Raw genomic sequence first — 17,865 nt, 5'->3', positions numbered from 1 at the left:
CTTATTGTACCAACATGCTTGCCACAACACCGCAAAAATATGTTAAACTGTTAACTGTGAATTTCACCAGAAAGCTTGGCTAACATTCCAATAGCTAACAGCTGGTAGCTTAGCAGCTCATTGATCAAGTGAGCGTTCCATTTCTCCACCATGGCTGTCACAAAAGCCTCCTGGGGGTAGCCTGTCCCATAACCCACTTCAGCGTTTACATCCACGCTCTGCATTCCACTTTTACATTGCTTCTTTTCAGTGTCTTATCATGCCGCTATAATAGCAATAAAGCTCCCCTCCAATGTCACTTGACTAGAGTGCTGTTAATCTTATAATGCCCAACACCACTGGATAACAGCATGGACAGATCCAGGCAGAATGGAAATGACTACATTTGCTCAAGTACTTTACTAAAGGTTTATTGTAATTGTACTTAACTATTTCTATGTTATGCTACTTTCTGCTTTTACTCTACTATATTTTGGATCCAAATAGTTTACTTTGTAGTTCATATCATTTATTTTAAACCTTTAGTTTCTTATTATTTTGCAAATCAATTGCAATTTTACATCAGCCATATTAAGTAAGTTCAATCATATATAAAAGTAATTAAAATCATCAGCAGTTGGAAAATCAGTGAGATATATACACACATAAATGATCAATAAATGTGATCCAGTAATACATATATAGATACATATGTAGTAATCTGAAAAGTGCCATTCTACATAATGAGCTTTACTACTTTCAGTACTTTCGATATATTTTGATTATAAAACTTAAGTAGGATTATAACTTTTATTAATAAAAGTCTTAATACTTTTTCCCACATTTTGCAAAACAATTATCTAACACAAAATTATATTTTAAAACTTGTGCATCATCACTTTTCACTTAACAAATCTGTAATTGCACACAGGGGTGCAGTCTGAAAATCATGCCCAGTGTTTTCTGTGCCAATTTGCTACACTGATTTTATTTCTGATTAAATATTCTAATTTGCTTTTGCTGCTTTACTCTAAAATCCTGGAAATGCTCCTGTGGGTGAGGACCTCAAGAACGATGGCAGTTTACATTGCAAACTGTTTGACTAAACCCCCTAAAAGTGACAGCTACAAAAGTTACAAAAGGCACAGTATTTTACTGTATATGTAGCTTACATTAAAGATAATGAAGGAGCGAGGAAGAGCAGAACAGAATAAGAATGGAGCGCGTAAGAATAAAACGCTATCCATAAACTTACGGTGTTTTAAAGAAATGCAAATTTGCCGTTTTCAGTTTTACATTCATTACTATTTATAAGTACAGCTGTGCGCAGCACGGTTAATAAAATGCATTCATAAATGCATAAACTGAGACCACAGTAGTGGGAAATGGATAATTTGTCAGTGAAGCTACAATAATTACATACATGGAGTCGGTTGTTTCTGTCAAGGTCACTGTCAGAGGAAGAGGATATCCAGTATGTGAGCAGAATTGAATTTCAATTAATCTCCTGAATTGACAGAGGGGAATTGAAATGACCCCAAAGCTCACAATTTCTAACACTCACGCTTAGTAACAGGAAAGGTCACACACAGGATCATGCTTACACATGTGTGTTCAGATGGTGACAAGCACAGCCTTCTGTCTACCATCATGTTGCCAGATTTAGCACAAAAAGAGGTTTTCAGGGTGAAAATGGCCGTCGACACATGGACATAAAACACATTGACAGCCAGAATGTCTTCAAAACAGTGAGAAATTTAACATGTTTGCACATTAAGAAAAAACCCAACACACGAAGGGGAAAACACTTACCCTGCTGATTGCCAAGAGAAAGTCCAATTTTCCAGAACTAGTGGCCATGCAGTGGCGCAGCTTCCAGTACACTAAGTGTTCCCAGGCAAACACCAGCAGGCTGAGGCCCATAGCCACCAGCAGCATGTAGAAGACCCCAGCCATGTTGTCAATGTCCAGTTTACTGCTCATCACCTCAATTTTGTCATTATGGCAGATACCTGACAGCCAGAGGCGCTCCAGCATCTCAATCTCATCTGGAAGGGAAGGATGAGGATAAAGGATAGAAGAGAAGGGAGGTAGCGAGTGAAAGTAGAGGGAATGAAGGGAAAGAGACAATAGGATTTTAGTTAGTTTAAGGAGACAGACAGACAGACAGACAGACAGACAGACAGACAGACAGACAGACAGACAGATAGACAGACAGATAGACAGACAGATAGACAGACAGATAGATAGATAGACAGACAGATAGATAGATAGATAGATAGATAAGCACTGAAGTACAGGTCTGTAGGCTTGTTTTTTGCCCATTATCCAAGGTGACACTTCAAGGTCAGAGGTCAGCAATACAAAGAACAGAGTCCAAAACAACAAAGAGAAAGGGGACTGAGACAGAGAGGGGGAGAGGGTCCAAAACAATGAAGAAGCACTGAGAAGCAAAATGGCATCGACAACCTAATCTCAACATTGTAACCCAGAGTAAATGAGGAGAAGAGAAGAGAGACCAGGAGCCACAGTGAGATGGCTGGATAGGTTGAGCGAGCATGGAAAAGTGTAAGAGCGGTAATGAGGGAGCCTTAGAAAGAGAGAGGAGGAACGGCATTCTCTCTCCGTCCACGAACGTGTCAGGGAGAATGAGACAGACAGAGTTAGAGAGGGCTGCAAGAAGGAAAACAGAGATGGAGGGCTGTGTGAGATTGTGTCATCATGACAAACAGTGGAACGCTCCTCAGCTTGAAGAGGATGGGAGGAGAGAAAAAGAGGAAAAATGTGAAGAGAGAGATTTGATAGAAAATGGCAGAGATGGGGAGAGAAGATCATAATCAGTTAATTGTGCTGGAGGGATGGTCAGGATCCTCACCCAGGTGGTAAGCTCTGGGGGTTTTAAGATCCCCATCTAATAACCAACCGAGAACCAACTTTTTACCCATAACTATATCTTTTCTTAACAAATCTGAGTTTCCAGGCTAAATGTGTGACTGGCTACAGGGGTTACTGGTGTAACCATAGTGCTGATCATTTACAAGATGCGGCGCATGATTCATGTTAGAGTTATATCATGACTAACAGAAGTCATAATGAGAGCTTTCTGTCGCACTAATAACAACGGCCCGATGAGCAGTGCTGCGATAACCAGGTATGAAGTTGCCTTCACTGCACACTGCACTCTCTGAACTATTTCAAATGAAAAGCAAGAGCAGAGTTTAAAAGCTGACAAGTCACACATCTAGTCGTAACACTGCACTTCTCTTCGAAAACTCAACCTTTTGCCTTTTCATTTGTGCCATCATTAGCCCTGCTCGCGTAGCTTAGATGAAGCTGATGCAGTCATCTGTGTGAACTGGTTAATGTGTCTCCTGTAGAACATCATCAGCCAACAGGCCGTAGCGTCCAGCTACATCAACAGATGGACACACTGCTACTGCAGCCCGCTGGCAGTTTAAGGTAACAACTCACTGTCTTATCTTATGCTCACACTTTTTTAGACACAATGTCTGTTTTTAACTCTATAATGTAGTCCCCACTGTGGAGAATTCATTGGAATTATTGACCTTCAGTGGCAGTTGTGTGTCCAAACAGGAGCCCGATTTGGAAACATCAAATATCTTACTTGAGGGTGCAGATAAACAGGTAGTCCCACAAGTGTCCTGTACTTCACAAGTCTCAGCTGAATGCTTTCTCCGATCTCTCGCTCTCATTTCCTGGCTCCGCTGCCATTTGACTCCGAGTGATTCATCTTGTGCTTCTTCGTCTCCCTCATGAATTGGACTCTTTTTTCAATGTGCATGTTTCTTCTCTCCCTTAGACCTTTATGATGGCGGTTGTCTCTGCCTCTAAGTCACAGCCAGCTCAGGTCTGCCAAATCTGACAGGTGTGTCAAATCCACACTACCTATGTCGTTTCTGGCAGGTCAGGTCAGGTAGAGCTGGCGACACTGCAAACACGGAGCTGGCAGCGCACCACAAAGACATTATTTAATAAGAGAAAAACGTATTTGTGTGTGTGTGTCTAAGTGTGTGGGCGAGTGTGCATATGTAAATGTGCAAGTGTACATTTGCATTTTGCACTGTGCCAGATGGGGCATCATGCCAGACATGTCCAGAGACACTGAGCTCCACAGCTGTTGAGCAGCAAACCATGACCCGTACAATCCCATGCTTTTATCGCAACATGACAAACCTCTCTGCATTCATTGCAAGATTTCTGGGGGAAAAAAAAATTAAAAATCTGCCAGCCAAGAGCTAAAAACCCAGCTTCTCACATTTTTAATATCTACTCACTGAATAATATATTATTAGAATCAAAATCATGATACTATCCAAAATACAGGAGTGGATCTGATAAGAAGGGGAAAGGGAAATCTTGTTACTCAGCAGTTTTGATTTATCACGAAAAAACGTTGTAGTGAGATCAATGGACCAGCTCTTAAAGCTGTGGTATGAATCACAAGAGGTGACAACAAGGAGAACAATGTGCTCACATTGGAGAAAGCAGTGGAAAGTATCTCGGGTGCTCTGCTATCCTCTAATTCAGTTGTAAAAAAAAAAATGATAGCACTCAAACACAGCATGGTACAATAATGATGTAACACTGTGACACGACTTAGCCCCGCTGAAGGTGCGACGCTGAGTCCTTGAGCCGCAGGGCGATTGTTGAGATGCAGCCTTTGAGGGCACGCTGAATGCGAGCCCCCCAACCCCCCACCCCCTGCTGCTCTCCGCATCCAAACAAACTAATCCTCTTCCTTAGTAATCCACTCCAATAATGCCTTCCTACAACTACAATTCTCAACATTCAACACCACCCTGTAACTAGATCCATCCAGCGTGCACAGCTGTTAAGGGTTTGTGCTACAATGAACATAAGCAAGGACCAGGAAATCTATCAAGAATTAAAAGAAATGACAAACACTGCATGTCAAGGCTGTCTGGGCTCCCTATTTTTCTAGCTAACACACACACACACACACACACACTCGCATCCTTTTCCAGGTCCAGCTATTCAGCTCCAGACGCCAGTCTTATTTAATAGATCTTGGCACCAAATTGGCATTATCAGTGTGTAAGCAGCTAAAGCGTCTGCATGCCAGAAACAGCTAAAGGGCTTTGTCCGCCACGCCATAAGCAAAGCTGATTTAAAACACGAGAAAAAGCCAAACAAGCGGCATCCGACTGAGACAATAAACGTGTGTGGCGGACTGTGTAAAATGACAATCAAGCATTAGTGTACCGACGACTAAAAACTGATTCTCATGTGCTAATCACGAGTGTGTAAAGTAGACAAAGCGCACTAATAACATCTCTATTTAATGATAGTTGTTTTTTATACCTCGTTTTACTTTCCTATTCAGAGCATTTTCAGGTGTTTCTTTTCACTTTTTTGCCACACTTCCTCACTTTGTATGTCAGTTTCAGCTAATCTGCAATAGGTATAAATCTGTCACCACCACACAAGTTGTGACTTTCTTTTTTTTTTTTTTTTTTTACAACAGTGACTCACACAAGTAAATCTTTTTTTTTTCTGTTAGCTTTTCAAACAGGGAGAAAAGGAAAGCCAGAGAAATTCAGACAGGTTTGTACGAGAGTAGCGAGACAGTGGGGGAGGCAGACATCAACACAATCAAGTCATTTTTGCTAAGAAACAAACAAACAAAACAATTTTCTTCTTGCTCTGTTGTTTCTCCTCCTCTCCTCTGGCCAATAAAGAGATGTGCAAACCTCTTTAAAAGTGCCATCAGCCCTCTCCTACGCACTCTTATTCCCTGTGTCACAATCAAAACACCTTAGAGCCTTCAGCCTCTCCACACACCTTACACTCCCCCCGTCCACCACTCCACATCCTCTCATTCATCTACCCCCTGGGTATCCTTTTCATTTTTACTGTAACCTTCTCTTTGCTCCTGCATTGTCCTAATTATTTTCATCTGAACCCCTCCCCTCCTCACAGTCCTCACCATCTCCCACCAGCTGCAGCAGGGCCAGGTCAAGAGGACGTTTCCAGCGTGAGTTTTTGTGCAGGGCGATACCGTAGCCTGTGGTGGCAAAAACCTTCCCCGAGCCTATGGTCATCACCTTGAAAGAGAGGACAACGAGCAGAACTTGAGAAACCCACCGAGGTGAATGCATGCCGCATGCACATACGTGTGAGTAAAAAGTCCTCACCTTACAACCTTCGTCCTTCCGAGCCATATAGTTCAGTACTGCAGCGTCATAAATAAAGGCATCCAGTTTCCTGTAAAGGGATGAAGGGAGAATTCATTCATCATTTAATGGGAGACAAGAGCAAAGGGATGGAGAGACTGACTGAGGCAAGAGAGGGGATATAAAGGTATAGCGCCGCAATGTACCTGGGAAGGGAGTTAGGGTGCAAAAATATATAGCAGACAGGCGCACAGAATGATAGAGAGGGCATAAAAAGTTAAATCATGACAAGAAAAGGGAAGAAGAGTGGAATAGTAAAGCAGGTTCGGCGGAAAGAGTGAAAACACAAGGAGAATAAAATAAGGCAGAGATCAGGAAAAGATGTGTGGGTAAGAGGGAGCGGGATGGTGGTGGCGGCAGCGGAGGGGACGAGGAGGATGGGGATTTATACGGTGCGGAGAGCGTTGTGACAGGGAGTGAGAGAGAGGGGGGAGAGATTTACACACTTCAGGGGGGAAAAGACATGGGATAGAGCTAGAGAGTGATGAGGATTATAAAGTTTAAATACAGACACACTGAGAAAGCACACTGGGAGGGGAAAGAATGGACCAAAAAAAAAAGGAGGAGAAAGAAAAGACATGGCGACATAGGAGGGCAGATGAAGAGGAGAAGGGAAAGATAAGTACCGAGGAGCAGAAGAGAAAGCTGCTGGAGAAAAGCAGGTGTTCCTCATTCTTTTGCATGTTAACACTGAGTTATAATTGTGGTGTCAAGGCAAGATTCAGTGGGGGCTGATGGGGGAGGGGGGGTGACAGAAGCTTAGGATAAAGTAAACTGGGATTATCCAACACATGACGGGTGATAGAGATTCTACTAGAAACTGAAGAGGGAAATGCTGTTTGCACTGCGTGCGTGGGTGGAGATAGCGGCAAAGGTGGAGAGAGAAAGGGAAAGAGTAAAGGTGAGAGACTCTTTGCGGGAAAGCATGAAGTGTGACAAAAGATGTGAAACGTTAGCTGGAGTTGAAAAGAATGAGTGTGTGATGGCCTGCTGGTGTGAGACTGAGAACATTAAAAACCCGGAGCAAACAGTGACAGCAGGCCACATCTGCTGTCGTTCATTGCTGCAACTATTTCCATTCCGTCCGACGCAAACAAACGTGCCAGAGGCGTTTCAAACACACGGATTTGTTGAATGTCAACTGCAGCTTCCCAGGTCAAGGAGGAACCTGCATTTATGCAAACGCAGGCCACTGATTCCAGCTCAAACTCCCATCAGCTGATAGCACAGCTGTTTGGCCTGCTGCACATCTCACTGGCAAATTTGGGACACGCTATCTGAGATGCTTCAACCTGCACAGAAGTGCTGCTTTCTCTGCAAACCACTTTGCAAACCACCTCCTCCATTTCATGCCACTCGTGACATTCTGAATTAATAAATGTCATCCATGGCTACTGATGCCTGTTTTGCTCTGTAAAGGATCTTGCTGCTGGTCTCCTGCCTTCCATGCTTTCTATGATCCTGACATAACATTAACTAAAAGATTTCACTAATTGGAGAAAAAAAAGCTTGGTTTGTTTTTTATTGTCTTGAGGAAACAAACTGATTTGGCCTTTTTTTTTTTGTGAGATTTAAAGATAAACAACAGCTGCTGAATATCCCATGTGGTAGAATATTTTCATTATATAATATATATCTAAGCTTAATCTAAGTGCAGTGAAAAAGATCGAGAAAATCAAGTTAAGTATACCGGGCAAGTATTTACCCCCTTCATCTTTGCTTATTTTTTGCATATTTAGCACATTTAAATGTTTCAGAGCATCCAACTCATTTTAATTTTAGACAATATTTAGCACAATATCACATTAGACAAAGATAACCTGAATAAACACAAAATGGAGGTTTTCATTTATTAAGGGAAAAAAGCCATCCAAGTCTACCTGGCCCTGTGTGAAAAAGTAATTGCCTCCTAAACCTGATAACTGGTTGTGCCACCTTTGGCAGCAAGAAATGCAATCAAGAGTTTGCGATAACTGGCAATGAGTCTTTCACTTCACTGTGGAGGAACGTTGGCCCACTCTTCTTTATAGAAGTGTTTTCATTCAGCCACACTGGAAGGATTTAAGGTTGTGCCAAAGCATCTCAATCTGATTTAAGTCTGGACTTTGACTGGGCCACAACAAAACCTTTTTCTGAGGTATTCAGAGGTTGATTTGCTAGTGTGTTTCCCATTATTCTCCTGCTGCATAATCTAAGTGTGCCTTATATTTTCCTTCAGGATTTTGTGGTTCTTTCAATGACAGCAAGTCGTCCTGAAGCAACAAAGCAGCCTCAGACCATCACACTCCCACCACCATGCCTGAATGTTGGTGTGATGTTCTTTTTATGAAATGCTGTGTTAGTTTTACACCAGATGTAACAGGATACAAGCCTTCCAGAAAGTTTAACTTTTTCTTCATCAGTCCACAGAATATTTTTCAAACAGTAGTTTTTGCTAGGATCTCTCACACAGATGCCATTTTTCACCATTGAAGCTTTACCACCATTCCAGGTTTTCTCCATTTGTGGATAATGGCTCTCACTGTGGTTCGCAGTGGTTAGAAATGGTGGTGCAATCCTTTACAGACTGATAGATGTCAGTGACTTTGTTTCCCAGCTGTTTCTTTAGATTGTGACACAGTGCTTTTTTGAATCGGAGAAAAAAGTGATTCAAACCTGCCTGAGCTTCTGTGGAAAAGTAATTTCCTCCCTTGTTAAATTATAAAAATAGCTGTGATTAACCACATATTTAGAAAGCTGGATTGGATTTCACTAGCCACACCCAGGCCTGATAACTGCTAGACCTGTTGAATCAAGAAATCCTTTAAGTTCAGCCTCTCTGACAAAATGAGGTAGGCTGAAAAATCACTTAAGAAATTAAATCTTTATTCAAAAACTGAATTTTGCATCGACTCGGGTTGTCTTTGCCCATATTAAACTTTGTCTGATGATCTCAAATATGTAGTGTGACAAATATACAAAAAGAAAAAAGCGGGCAAAACCTTTTTCAGAGCACTGTATACTTGCTTTGATATGTAATAATATATATTGATTTATCTGTTGTCCCCTTAAAGTCTTAGGCAAATGATTTTATGTTAAATTTGAGGACATTTTACAAAAATGAGCGCATGTGCAAACCAGGTGGCATGTTGGCCCAGTGGATGTCACTTCACAAAACGAAGGCTCTGGGTTCCAGTCTGCTTGTTGAGTGGGGTATCTGCACATGTGCGGGTTTTCTTAAGGTACTCTGGTTTCCTTTTACAGCCCAAAGACAAGCATGTGAGTGATTTTTAATTGGCTGCAGGTGTGGATGTGTCGTTCCACGTTAACCCTGTGATGGACAGGCTGCGCACCTCCTTTTACCCAAAGTCCCTGCTACTCTATTTAGATAGGCAGTTACGGATGGATGAAGGAGTGAGAGAGGAGTGGAGTAAGACAAAGGTAAAGGTTCATGGCAGACAGACCCGGTTTTGAGGTTCAGTATGGCATCCTCCACTCCTTTCTGGTTGTATTTTCCCATGTACTGGTGCATGTCTGGGTAGTTGGAGCGGATGTTTTTTTCTGTGCTACCGTTGGGCACCGTGCCAAACTTCAGAGGTGGGTACTGCTCCTCGGGATGCTGAAACTAGCAGAGCAAAGGGAGACGAGGGAGGGAGACGGAAGGGGCATGAGACACACCAGGCTGTGCACCAATCTGTCTGACCTATTTCTGTCCACTCTCCAGACTAACTTACAACACTCCATGCACAGTCAAATCTTTGAAAAGAGAGCAGTCTGTGGACTTAAATTAGTATTTAGGACTGTCTTTTAAGTATTCGAGAACTGTGGTAATTGAGTTCTGTTAAATGAGATTTTATTCATTTCTAAATTCCTGTGCTTTAATCAATTTAACATTCAAATGCATGGGATTTAGCTCACTCTAATACTTTAATTCTCCTTCTGCTTTTTCTGCTTAATCAGTATTCAAGCCATGAAGTACCTTCTTGTCCGAGAGGCCTGACACTGTGTCAATGTACTCCTCCTGGATCATGAAGGCAGCCAGGTTAGCAGTGTAGGAGGCCAGAAAAATGACAGCAAAGAAGGCCCAAATCAGCACCATGATCTTGCTTGTGGTTCCTCTTGGGTTCTCCACTGGCACAGAGTTGTTAAAGACAATGGCCCACAAAAGCCAGACAGACTTTCCTATAGTGAAAGTAGACCCTCCAGCCTCTGTCCAGAAAGATAAGGAAGAAAAGAAGAAATTAAAAAGAAGATCTTTCAGTTTAAAAAGAGCAGTTGTAACACTATATTTACTTCTAGGAAGTGATCCAGCCAGTACTCAGCACAAGTGTATTCACAGGCATCTGTAAATGACGTGGCTGACTCAGATTAAACGCGTCTGAATGAAAAACAGCCTCGGAGCATATGAAAAAGGAAACCTTGCAGATTTTCTTTTGACAACAAACCTCATAAGGTGGCGCCTATACGTTACGTAGATGGCAGATATCAATTCATCTGCTACACGATCAAACAAACCACCTGGTGCAAAAACACTATTCAAAAGGACTCAAACACTCCTGCCTTTACACAGCGGGAATAAAGGAGGCAGGAAGAAGAGAGGCGAGAGTGAATAAGAGGGATATATGGGAGGATGACAGAGGAGTAAATTTATGTAGAACACAGCAATCATGCAGTAAAAGAGGCGAGCCAGGCTGGGTATTGGACCAAGGCATCAGGCATACTGAATATCACAGGGGTACAAACTATGCTGCTGAATAATAAATGGCTTCTTCGGTATTGAGAATACTTGGAAGGAGTTCAGTATACTGTAGGTATAATTTCCTCTTTGCTACACTGACAGCTAAAGATTCATGGCAGCTGATTCAAAATACACATCGATTTTTTCCCCATCTAATGCAACAGCTAACTAACGAGACAGCGAAAAACAAAAAAAACAATCAGATGCTTTCATAAGATCATTGTGACTAAGATTTTTTTTTTTTTTTGAACCAGTTTTCCAGGAGTGTGTTTAATGTTTCTTCTTTTGATCCATTTTGATCCATCTTCAACACTTCACTGTCCCAGTCCTGCATCCCGCCGTGCCTAAAGTCAGCCACAATTGTCCCACTGCCAAAGCGTACTAACATTAGCAGCCTCAACGACTACCGACCAGTTGCTCTAACACCTGTTATAATGAAGTGCTTTGAGAAACTGGTCCGACGTCACATCATGTCCTGCCTGCCACCCACACTCGACCCGCTCCAGTTTGCATACAGAGCTAACAGATCAACTGAAGATGCCATTGCTACAACGCTCCACACCACCATCTCTCACCTGGAAGTGCAGGGCCGTTACGCCAGGCTGCTCTTTGTTGACTTTAGCTCTGCTTTCAATACGATACTCCCGGACAGACTAATAGATAAACTGCTGGAAATTGGACTTCCTTCCACCACCTGCCGCTGGATCAGAGACTTCCTCTCAGACCGTGTACAGAGAGTTAGAGTGGGGCCTCATCTTTCCTCAGCCCTCAGCCTCAACACCGGCTCTCCACAAGGCTGTGTACTGAGTCCCCTACTGTACACTCTGTACACACATGACTGTGTTAGTTCCCACCCAGACAACACAGTCATCAAGTTTGCAGATGATACCACTGTGGTGGGGCTCATCTCAGGGGGAGATGAGACTGCATACAGAGCTGAAGTTCAGAGGCTGTCAGATTGGTGTGCAGACAACAACCTGGACCTCAATACCACCAAAACAAAAGAACTGGTAGTTGACTTCAGAAGGAGGAAGTCCGAGCTGCAGCCTGTCAGCATCAACGGGGAGTGCGTGGAAAGGGTCTCCAGTTTCAAGTTTCTGGGTGTGCACATAGACACAGACCTCCAATGGAGCTCTAACACCTCTGCGGTCTTAAAGAAGGCCCAACAGCGTCTCCACTTTCTGAGAATCCTCAGAAAAATGGACCTGAAGAAGGAGCTGCTGACCGTCTTCTACCGCTGCTCCATTGAAAGTGTGCTGACATATTGCATCGGTGTGTGGTTCTCCAGCTGCACCACAGCACACAGAAAGGCACTCCAGAGGGTCATCAACATGGCCCAAAAAATCATTGGACATCCTCTTCCCTCCCTGAAGGACCTGTACAGCACTCGCTGTCTCAAGAGGGCACGCAGCATCCTACGGGACTGCACACACCCAGGACACCGGGTGTTTAAGCTGCTGCCGTCTAGCAGGAGGTTCAGGCTGCTGAGGTCCCGAACAAATAGACTCAAGGACAGCTTTTACAACAGGGCAATAGCCCTGATCAATGTAAATAGCTGACCTGACTGGATACCTCCCTGGACTTTTTAGGGGGAGGTAACAATGTTTAAAACGATAACAATAATATTTATATTTATAACAAGGTGCAATAATAATTAATGTGCAATAATAACAGTGTGCAATACACATACACTTATTCTTCTTTTTTATACTAAGTTAATATACTGTGTTGTGTTGTTTGTTACGTTGTGATGTGTCATATCGTGTCGTGTTGTGTTATATGTAGTGCCGACGTAGGACAGTTTTTCCAATTTCATTGTACTACTGTACTATGTATGACTGTGCAATGACAATAAAGACTTATCTTATCTTATCTTATCTTATCTTATCTTATCTTATTTGGCAACAGTGATGGACTTCACAGAGATGCATTAAACACAGACAGCTTGGACTCATCACTCACTCTTGCCGGTCTGGAGACTGCGGTTGTAGCCTACGGGGCTGAAGAACTCAAAAATAAAGACAGTCACAGCCACGACGGTCAGGCACATGACAAACATCATCACCCACACCGCTGGACTGTAGGGCTCTGTGGAAAAAAACAAAAACATGCACTTTTTTGTACTCTTATTGCATTATTAAATTACTGTAACTGTCATTATCAGTATAAGAAACAAGAATGTTTCATAAATCTAGCCCATAATGGAGACTATATATGCAGAGAAATAAAAACCACTGGAGCAAATATATTCTCCAAAAGCCCATAAACACACTCTCTTCTCTTTCTTCTTCTTTTTTTTTTTTTTTTACAATCATCTCAATGCAGTCTATAGGCCCATAACACTATTCTCCCGCTGGAGCCTGGAGTCTGCTGACGGAGTGAAAGTAAAAGTTAAGAAGACGTGAACCTAAGAAAAACTAATGGCTAATCTTGATGTAAAGAACTAGCAACCAAAGGCTGGGGCGTGTTATGCAAACTCAGCACTCCACAATTAGATTAGATTCTGTACATCAGCTACACGCCGCCCACAAACACAGCCTCTTACCTAAGAAAGCTGATGGCGATACAGTCCCATTGCTACGGGAGACCATGACACTGATCCCCGTCTCCACAAAGGGCACGGAGAAATCCACAACTTCTGACCTCTCCTCATTGATAGTCAGCGAGCCAATGGCCATATCCGCCCGCTTGTACACCACCTAAAGGGGGACAAACAGCACCGCTAAGAAATAAATCGGCTGTAATTATGAGTAAATCGTGTACCTGTTACAGCTAGACAAAGCCCATCCTTTTCGGTCCAGAAGGTTTTCGGGTTGACAAGTCACACCTTGACCCTTTGTACATCATTAAACTTGCCTGCATGAGAAACTCGGTCTTGTACAAATACTGAACACGTGTCTCTTCAGCATCCCTTTAGCATACAAAATGAGTTAGGACGCTTCTCAACCCTGCCACCATCTAGCAAAAACCTGAAAACCGCTGTGTCCGCTGATTGTATGAGTGAAATGTTAATCTACATTAGACATGGCACATTCGCTCTTCAGAGCAAATCAGCAGAAAAATGAAGCGAAGTGGAAAGCAAAGCACCCTCCTCTCAACTTTGCCAAGTCTCTGGATTACCTGATCAAAGAATGGCCGGCTTTGGAACATCTGATCAAAAGACAGACATTAGTTTGAGAAAACAAAATTCGCTTGCCCTTTTGCATGTAAAAAATAGATTCGACAGACGGGCTCAAGTTATAAATGATAGAGCAGGAGAGCGCAGTGGAACTGTTTTGGAACCTGTGACAACTGGCGTTTGGCAAGTTCCCTCTGGGACAAAGATAGAAACAGCAGGGCGCTTCAATGAAACAGCAGCTCCCGTATCGATCTCGGCTGGTGTGTGAGGATGTGTGCATGCTTTTCTGTCTGTCTGTGCATGCTTCTTTTTTTTTTTTTTCATTTTCTTGCCAGCATCTCTGTATCTTTACTTGATGGTGGATGATGAACTATATTACCACGAAAATATCAAGGACTACCAGCTAGGGGGTATCTGACAGAGTGTGTGTTTGTGTGTGCGCGTTTGTGACTAAGGATGTGTCTCTGCAGATAACACACTGTCGGGACGCGTTTGTAGGAGAGTGAGCTCACTGCATGTGTTACACATTATGCTTGTCCTTCTAATTTGTTTAACCGTGAGTTATTTTCTCTCTAATACAGTATGCGTTCTGTTTTGTGTGTGTGTGTGTGTGTGTGCACGCCTGCTGCAGTGTGTAATAAATGACAGCTGTCTGATTGCTAGCAGTGGTTAAGTGGCCATAACTCTCACAGCGATTGATGTGACACTTAGCGTTTAACTGGTCACCCAGGACGCGAGACCACACACTGAGGAATGCTACTACTTGACCGAAAATGCAACTCAAATATGCAGAGGCACACACACACACACACATACACCCTTTTCACACATGCACAAGTGATACGGGAGCGACATTGAGAACACATTGCTCACAAAGGCAGACAGGCAGAACCGGGAGCTTCCACGGGCTTACAGACACACACACTCACAAAGACTTGCCTCTCCAATCATGCCGTTCCAAACCCCATCAATTTTCTTCCCATGTTTCCCATTGGTCACTAAGTAAAGATCGTAGGTGAAGCCGACTATTTTGGCCAATCTCTTGAGGATGTCAATGCAGAAACCCTTGCAGCACTGCTTCATTGGAGCCACACCCTCATGGATGGCACTATGAAAAAGACACAGCATAGAGAGTAAAAGATAATAGCAAAAAATAATCATAGTAAAACTTTAAAGGTGAAAATCTTTAAGGAAAGGTAAGGAAAGGAAAGGAAGACAGTTGGATATGGTCACAAAAACGGAGTACTGTGGCCAAGCACTTGTTGACAGGTTTGATCGACCTGTGCAGGATAGGTGCTGTCATTCCTTCAGAAGCTGATGAACCATAAAGCTCCACTGTGGTCATATCTGATTCCAGACCCCTGAGTCATTCCACTGATCCTCTGGAGAGCAGTCTGTTATTGATTACGGCCAGGGAGTGAAGAGACCACAGTTTTGATAGGTGACTGATGTCACCTCAATTGGATGGCATCATGAGAGCTTAGGAACTCCATTCCAAACACTAGTAAATAAAGCAGTCTCTAGTACTCCTTTCAATTAGATTACCCTCCGTTATTTCTTTTCCCAAAGTACCACCATCTTTGAAATGAAAGTGTCCAAAAATAAGGTATGGAAAAGATAATCACATCACATACATAATAAAATACGTGAGTTATTTCTTTTACATTTCTCCCTCTTCCTTTCAAGGCTTTCAAACCTGGCATTAAGGGGTCGTCTGCAGGGAACTGAGTCACGGATGCAGGTTCCAGATGCAGGGTCTGCAAGCTCTACAATGACAAATGGCCTTTCTTCCAGTGTGACAACACGCAGGTGCTGGGCATCATCGGGTGGTTTAAGGAATGGCCCGTAGCGGGACCAGGCTGGGTACCGTAACCTCAGCACGCCATTCTCCCACCAGCCTACCTAGGGGAACAGACAAGAGAAACATTAGAGGAAGTGCAGTACTCTAGTGCAAAAGACCTTTAGTTGTAATGATAAATAAGCACGTAATCTTTCCCATATAGATTAAAAAGCATTAGAAAAAACTTAGACAGGTCATATTCACATTGTCTCAAGACTTGTTAGAAAGTAATAGCTAAATTAACTTGGATTAATGTTTCAAGTAATTCAAACGAGCGTTTTCCAAATGTGTAACAGAATCAGTTTGTGTAACCATTTTTGGAAACAGAATGTTCACTAATCTCAGAAGATAATTTGGCTCAAACCGCTGCTATCTTTAAGGCTTTTTTCAGGCCCATTTCTGGGGTTGTCTTTTTCACCGATCTGCAAGAAAGTTGGAAGCAAGGGCTGATTTTAATCTTGTATCTGGGCATCTGGTTGAAAGGCTGATAAAAATGTGTGACCTTGGCAGAGAAGCAAGAGGTGTAAGATGGCAGTATTCCAGTTCATTCATGAGTTATCTCAAATTAAGTCTGGATTCTGATTGGCCAGGAGGGTTGAATTAACCTTAATAACAAGTAACAAAATATTTCAGAGAACTTTGTTAGACTCACTCTCTTTCCCATTTACTTTATAAATTTATGTGTGTCCATGTGCATATAATCTGCATTAGAAATTCAGAGTATTTCTGTTAGGCTGTGTTTTATGCACCTGTGGACGTTTCCCAGTAGCACTGTGAAGTTTTCAGTGTCTGACTGAACACTGTGGCTGTACCTTTCTCTGAAATTCACGACCGAGTTTCATTCCTGTCAGATCATGAATTGTTATTAACAGAGGTGTGGACTCGAGTCACATGACTTGGACTCGAGTCAGACTCCAGTCATTAATTTTATGACTTTAGACTTGACTTGAAAAAATGTTCTAAGACTTGTGACTTGACTTGGACTTTTACACCAATGACCTGGGACTTGAATTGGACTTGAACCGGTTTACTTGAAAAGACTTGATATTTCACCCCAAATATAAAACTTAACATGCATATTATATAGAGATTGAAAATGTGATGTCATTCAGGGGTAAAACCGCAAAGGATTCTGGGAACTCGTGGCAAGAGGTACTAGCGCACGCAGGCTTTCAATTGAACTCAGTCACACAGCGATAAAAAGAAACACAAAAATGTCAAGAAGCCGTTGTATTATTAACTGCAATAGCCGGTCGCATGACAGCCACGGGAAGCCGACGGGTAAAGAGATCGGTTGTTATCGGATTACGACGTTGAAGAGAAATTGTTCAAGCCATGTTTCCGAAGTAACAAAGATGCGACGGATGGCCTGGATTTCAGCCATTCAAAGATCAAATATAACGTCCCAGAACACTCCAGCTCACAGGTTAGTCTGCTCCAAGCATTTACACGAAGGTCAGTGTTTTTTAGTAGTTAATACGTCATTTTCATAACATAATTGGTGATATAGGTTACAAGCAAGTCTGGCGCTGAACAGAAATTGTCGCGCTATGCTCCTTTATTTATTGTGCATAAATAGTGAATTGTCCTGACACAATATTGCGTTTCGCCTCTGTTATTATGGTACATTGACAAAAACATATACTTTTATTCACAGGATAAAACAGGTTTTTGTATCACTAATTGCCCAGTACGATTACAGCATACAATATTATTGTCACTGCTACATTTCTGTGATGGGTAGCAGAAATTATTTCCACTACTGATTAATTACCGTTGAGCTCAAAGGTCCTATTAATAAACGGTTAACGAATGTGTATTTATGACGACGATTTGTGAGACTGGTAAACTTATGATACGTACGATGGTCTTTCGTTCTACACGGTGCATTTCAAGGTCCTGCACCCATCCGTCGGTAAACTGTACCTGGGCTTGTTGCAGTGACCTGAAGTTACTAAACTTCATGAGTGTGTGCACTCACACCAAGAAGCGTATA

General features: G+C 42.5%; 1 protein-coding gene across 2 annotated transcripts in view; it reads right to left on the bottom strand.

Annotated features, from left to right (window-relative positions):
* The window catches only part of grin2db (glutamate receptor, ionotropic, N-methyl D-aspartate 2D, b), a 60,761-nt gene that overhangs the window by 4,633 nt on the left and 38,263 nt on the right, over positions 1 to 17,865 (bottom strand). For both annotated transcript variants that reach the window (XM_082552412.1, XM_082552413.1), the window contains exons 7-15: positions 15,726 to 15,931; positions 14,969 to 15,137; positions 13,457 to 13,610; positions 12,874 to 12,999; positions 10,153 to 10,382; positions 9,638 to 9,798; positions 6,156 to 6,225; positions 5,948 to 6,065; positions 1,792 to 2,027 (exon numbers count right to left, since the gene is read on the bottom strand). In XM_082552412.1, the coding sequence (XP_082408538.1) occupies positions 1,792 to 2,027; positions 5,948 to 6,065; positions 6,156 to 6,225; positions 9,638 to 9,798; positions 10,153 to 10,382; positions 12,874 to 12,999; positions 13,457 to 13,610; positions 14,969 to 15,137; positions 15,726 to 15,931 (1,470 nt within the window). The remainder of the gene's footprint in view (positions 1 to 1,791; positions 2,028 to 5,947; positions 6,066 to 6,155; positions 6,226 to 9,637; positions 9,799 to 10,152; positions 10,383 to 12,873; positions 13,000 to 13,456; positions 13,611 to 14,968; positions 15,138 to 15,725; positions 15,932 to 17,865) is intronic.

The sequence above is a fragment of the Aulonocara stuartgranti genome (genome assembly GCF_965226115.1).
Source record: "Aulonocara stuartgranti genome assembly, chromosome: 11".
Classification (NCBI taxonomy): domain Eukaryota; kingdom Metazoa; phylum Chordata; class Actinopteri; order Cichliformes; family Cichlidae; genus Aulonocara; species Aulonocara stuartgranti.
Note: the sequence above shows the minus strand (reverse complement) of the source record. Positions and strands in the feature narration are given on the sequence as shown.